The sequence below is a fragment of the Sphaeroforma arctica genome, assembly GCF_001186125.1.
Source record: "Sphaeroforma arctica JP610 unplaced genomic scaffold supercont1.2412, whole genome shotgun sequence".
NCBI lineage: Eukaryota > Ichthyosporea > Ichthyophonida > Sphaeroforma > Sphaeroforma arctica.
Window position 1 is genome coordinate 1,550 of NW_014038146.1, and position 5,203 is coordinate 6,752.

The 5,203-nt window shown below is 41.1% G+C and overlaps 1 protein-coding gene across 1 annotated transcript; it reads left to right on the forward strand.

Moving 5' to 3' along the window:
* The first annotated feature begins 2,449 nt into the window (after window positions 1-2,449).
* SARC_12578 (hypothetical protein) lies at window positions 2,450-3,783 on the forward strand. Its single transcript, XM_014293312.1, has one exon. It carries the CDS (start codon window positions 2,503-2,505, stop codon window positions 3,358-3,360), a length of 858 nt encoding a protein of 285 aa, XP_014148787.1. The 5' UTR covers window positions 2,450-2,502; the 3' UTR covers window positions 3,361-3,783.
* Window positions 3,784-5,203: the final 1,420 nt, after the last annotated feature.

Genomic DNA, 5,203 nt, shown 5'->3' on the forward strand with positions numbered 1-5,203 from the left:
GATCTCCCAAGGTTATAATACCAACCGCTATCCGTGGAACAGAGCATCAAAAGGCCTCTACCATGGATTTTACAAGGGGTAATAAACATCCCCGTAGACGTGTAAACGATGTCGAGGTGACCACAGCATTACACCAGCCCACAGAGGATTTCCACTCTGACGAGGTGACCGACCTTAATAAATCGGTCGACGATTATACCATGAAAATGGAATAACCCATGATGCACATCATGCTGATGATGTAGCATACTATGCGAATATGATTGCGATTAAGCAAAAGCGCATAGATCAGTTACTTCAGGCCCAACGTGGACAAGACCACAGGGACAACCAGAAGTACAAGGGACAGATCAGTCGACTTAAGTCGAACTGGGATGCCAACATCAAGCAGTATAAACAATCATGACTTCGACACGGTAACCCGTACGCTTAATGCGTTTACAGTCATGCTGGAGGCGAATGATATCGCTCCCCAGCAATGGATCGCTGCTTTAGTGCAGATGTTTGACCCTACAGGCACAAGTTATTTGATCCTGCAGCGACACCAGCATGAGCTAGACACTTGTCGTAACTGGCCAGCTATGTGCTGGTTGGTTACATCCATGTTAAGAAAGGACATGCGTAGCCCTGGACTGAGTTCAATTTTAACTGAACCAGTTGAGAACACGCCCATTCAGAGTTATATTCTGAAGCTAGATGCTGACCTGAAACGTCCAGATATAGCAAAGGACAAGGCACAGCGATGGTACGAGTTCCTGGTTATGCACGTGTTCTGTAAGAACATAGGGAACAACGACCGGGATTGCGACGTAAATACGCTACTGATGCTCGAGACAAGGGACATGAAACAAAGTTTCATCTATTCCGACTTAAGTGGGAACAATTTTATGATTATGTATCCACTCTTTCCCCCGCACACCGAGTAACCTCGAAGAGAAAGGCGGTAAATAAAAAACTGCGCGAGCTCACTGATCAAGGATACCTCTCACGCCAGACGTCAGATGATAAACCTCATCAGACGCGTCCTAACCAGACACGTACTCGCGACTCCACTCAATCCATGCGACCCAATAAACGGGCACGCGCGGGCGAAGGATAAAGAACCTCCATTTAAGGAGATAAAGAAATGTGCCGACGTACATTGCGGGTATGACATGTACCAATTGACCCTTAACGGGTATTTCGTTCATCTGTGTTTGTACCCACTTAAGGTGGTACGGCCAATCATCTGCATCATACGTTAATGCAGTACGCAAGAAGAACTTAAGTCTTCTATGGCGCGTTTCATTCGCGCCTTGCGTTTGCGTCTTATATGGCACACCTCCCTTATTGCGTATGCCTGATACGAGTACTAGCGATTCCATTACGTCATCGCAGAACTCGCTACCGTTATCAGTGCACATAATACCCGGCCACCCGCTGGTTATGCGAACTTCTTGGTATTTATGTTGTCTTATTGATGACACGCGGTTGTGCCCCCCCCCAACGGACTGGTCTTAGTCCGGAGCCAGCCTAGAGCGCTGCACCCTCCAAAAGGTCCTCCTTTTTCATCCTTTGCCCTACAAAAATTAATCAAAATGCTCGCTTCGCTCGCTCCCGGCATAATAAAAAAAATCCAAAAACGTCTGTGACGCTATTTGACCTATTTGTAAACCCCCAGGGAGTCCCACCCTCCAGAAGTAATTCCTAAGGGCGTTTACTCACTGTACTGGTTTAAAAATAAAAATAAAAATTATACTACCTTTTTAGTCTTGAATATGCCTCAAAATATGAGCAAATAAATTACCCCTACGATTATTCGTTTTCAGTTCCCGCGGCGTCCCAGCCGTGTTCTACATATTATAAAATAAATAGATATTTATACTGATCTGATTGTCAGAGTGTCAGATTGGTCTGTCAGATTGTCTGTGTCAGATTGGTCTGTCAGATTGTCTGTGTCAGACTGTCACTGAGGGACGCGAATTTCGGAATTTGACTTGTTTGTAAAACTATTTTTGTTTTCTTTCCACAAAAAATTAAAAAAATTAAAATACAGCACATTTTGATAAATAAATAAATATTTGTTACGTCAATAATATAAATATATCTATTCCGAGCACTCCATATATTAGGTTATAAATAGAATGCCAATCGCCATGTCTCATATTTTTTAGAATCGTGTAGATAACATGAGAAATTGAGAATGTGGACATACCGTGATGTCACTGACATGTATACTGAAGTAAAGTACTCTATAGTAATCTAAAAATTGGTTGGGCTTCCAAGAGTAAATTCTTCGGCTTCTCTTGCTCACAAGCGTGTTTACTGTTTCAAAATGCTGAAGTGCTTAGGGAGCATAAAACGGGAATCTTCAATCTATAGAGGATAAATAGAGGCTCAATGAAAGCTATGTACATACACACAATTACTATAAAACTAAACACGCCCATCACAGTCATTGTCATTACAACATATACAGTTACTCATTCATACATAACAGCATCACAAACACAACCGCTGAAGATGGTGTTCACTCAAATAACACTAATATTGTGCGCAACACTGCTTTTATCAGGCACCAGTATTGCCAGACGCCAAGCAGAAAGTGACTATAATGAGATTTTCAATACCTACAACTATCCCTTGACTTGGTCAGGTAGATATCTAGAATGGAAAGGCTACAATGCTGAGACTCTGCAGTTTACAAGCTTTCCCGCCATGGATAGTAGTAGCGAGTTCAAGACCGCGGACGGTATTTGCTTGATACTCGCAACGACCAATGGATTCTCCACAGTTGAAATCGGTGCATGCAATGGTCAGCTGTTTACACCTGTTTCAACCACGAATGAGCTGAGGAATGAAAATCCCCCGATTGGTGTGTGTGCTGAAGAGGATAGTTTGCAATACTTCAAAGCATGTCCCTCTACAGAATCTGGAGAACTGTGCCTCGGAGAAAATGAAGGATACGCATCAGTTCGACCCTGCAGTGGATATGTGGCTAAGTTGCTGATTCAAAACTTTGATGAAGGAGACAAGCCCAAACCAACAGAGGTGACGGAGGCGAAAGGTTCAGGTACAAAATACTCATGTGCCGATGTGATCTGGTACGTTAACGTAGTGGATGAATACTTCAATCCAGCAGCCTCAAAACAGTACCCTGTATTTCAGCGCTTGGCCTGTGTACAGGTATCTGATAGCAAGTGGTATGCAACCGAGACTATTCAGCACGGGAAAACTTGCATAGCGAATACAGATCGTTCTGCCTGTAAGGAGTACAATACGGTATTAAACTGCCGGACGGCTCAGTACAATACCGAAAATATTATGAAATACAATGGCCCGGATTTCAATCTCATTCGTGAAGGAGCCATGTGCTTGTGAGTGGACCCAGAATCGACTTCACAGTACAAAAGCATGTATATTCGTGCCTTTTACGAACAATCAACGGGTCTTACCAATTGGATGGCTGGTGATGAAGTTGGCAAGTGTGACACGTACGCCAATGGCAAAGATTGCTTTGCGAAACTAACTAAAATTCCCGATGTATCTGGCACTAAGGAATGTGCCGACAAGGATCAAAGCAATGAAAGTAGCTGGTGCTACCAGGTTGCGCAGTTCATGACGTTTTACCACTTGTAGAGAACAAATACGTAGACCAATAGACCTCGGCTTGAAAAAGACCATCAACGAGTTAGTTTGTTCAATACACTGCACAATATATAAATAACAGTAATAAACTAGCAACAGATCCGCTTGCCTTGAGTATGTTGAACATAAAAAACATGGTTTATATTCCAACACGGAACGAGGTATAAGAATGTTGTTCATACTGATTCTTATTTCTCATTTATAATCAATTAGTTATACATCTCTTCGCCCCTCGCCTTGTGTTTTAATAGTCACCACAGTGGACAGCGGCAGACGGCTTTCGCCGGACTGTTGTCACTCACTTTTATTTTACAAAAAAAGACTATACAAAAACTAAATAAAAAACCTGGATACCGGTGGCGGCGTGGCCCGTGGTAAATACTGCCGCACTGGGCGGGGAAGGGGGCCAGGGGTCCGGACTGGCCTCAACTGGATCTTAGACTCTTATAATTCAGGTCCGACAGTCAATGCATTTAGACATTTGGTGGTTTGTAAGTAGCAGCTACAAAATTTTGTACTGTGCGAACTTCACACACATGCTTTGGATCTTGACACTCATCGCTCTAATAAACCCTCATAGGCTTTTTTCCTTGTATTCACTATTTACATTTCCCGGAGCCTAATAACTTTATTTATATTTACGGGCCTTGTATTGTCAATTGACAATTTGTCACACTATTGTTTTAAAAACTATTTGCTTTTCATTGGAAGGCAACTTGGAATGTATGGAATTCTGGAGTATTTTCTGGACTACTCTGGTGTCTCTGAAGACTGAAGTCTGAACAAGTGAATATTGAACTATTTAATACTGAATCATCTGCTTCATACATACTTGATACATATGTAGCAAAAATATATTTTGTTTAAAAAAAAAAAAACAATAGTATGTAGGGCGGAGGCCCTGCCGGCCGCCGAAGACTCGGGGAGTCGGGGAGGGCCATATTCGCCCCTCAGGCATCAGCCATCATGTGATGAACTGATGATCAAGATTGCTTCATAAATATGTAGCCTCCCGAAAGCCAAAACCCAAACCCATATTAGGCAACAATCTAATGCCTCAGGTCCACAGATGAAAACAAATAAATTCGTCAATTTTTAGTGTATTGAAATATATATAGGTCGAATGTAGGCTGTTCTCCGTACATCTCCATCTTAGAGACGTTGGAGGATATTGAGACTTTCCAATCACGAAGAGTACATAAACGAACAGCATGGGCTACATCACATTTATTAGGCAGTATGTGATTCGATTGTTTCCTTGTTCATTTTTTACCCAGTGGTGAATCCTTCTTCGCCATTGTCTCGCATCCTGAATCTCTCATAATTATAAGCAGCTGGTATATTTTCAGGTGAACACCCTAGAAAATAAATCGCTGCGATATATACTGCTGATACAGTAATGTATATATATATATATATGTATATATATATATATATATATATATATATATATATGTATATATATCATATATATATGCATGCATACATGTATATATATATATATATATAATATATATATATATATATATATACATATATATATATACATACTATATATATATATATATACATATAT

Coding starts and splice junctions, on each gene's coding strand:
- SARC_12578 (XM_014293312.1), top strand. CDS start 2,503: ATGGTGTTCACTCAAATAACACTAATATTGTGCGCAACACTGCTTTTA.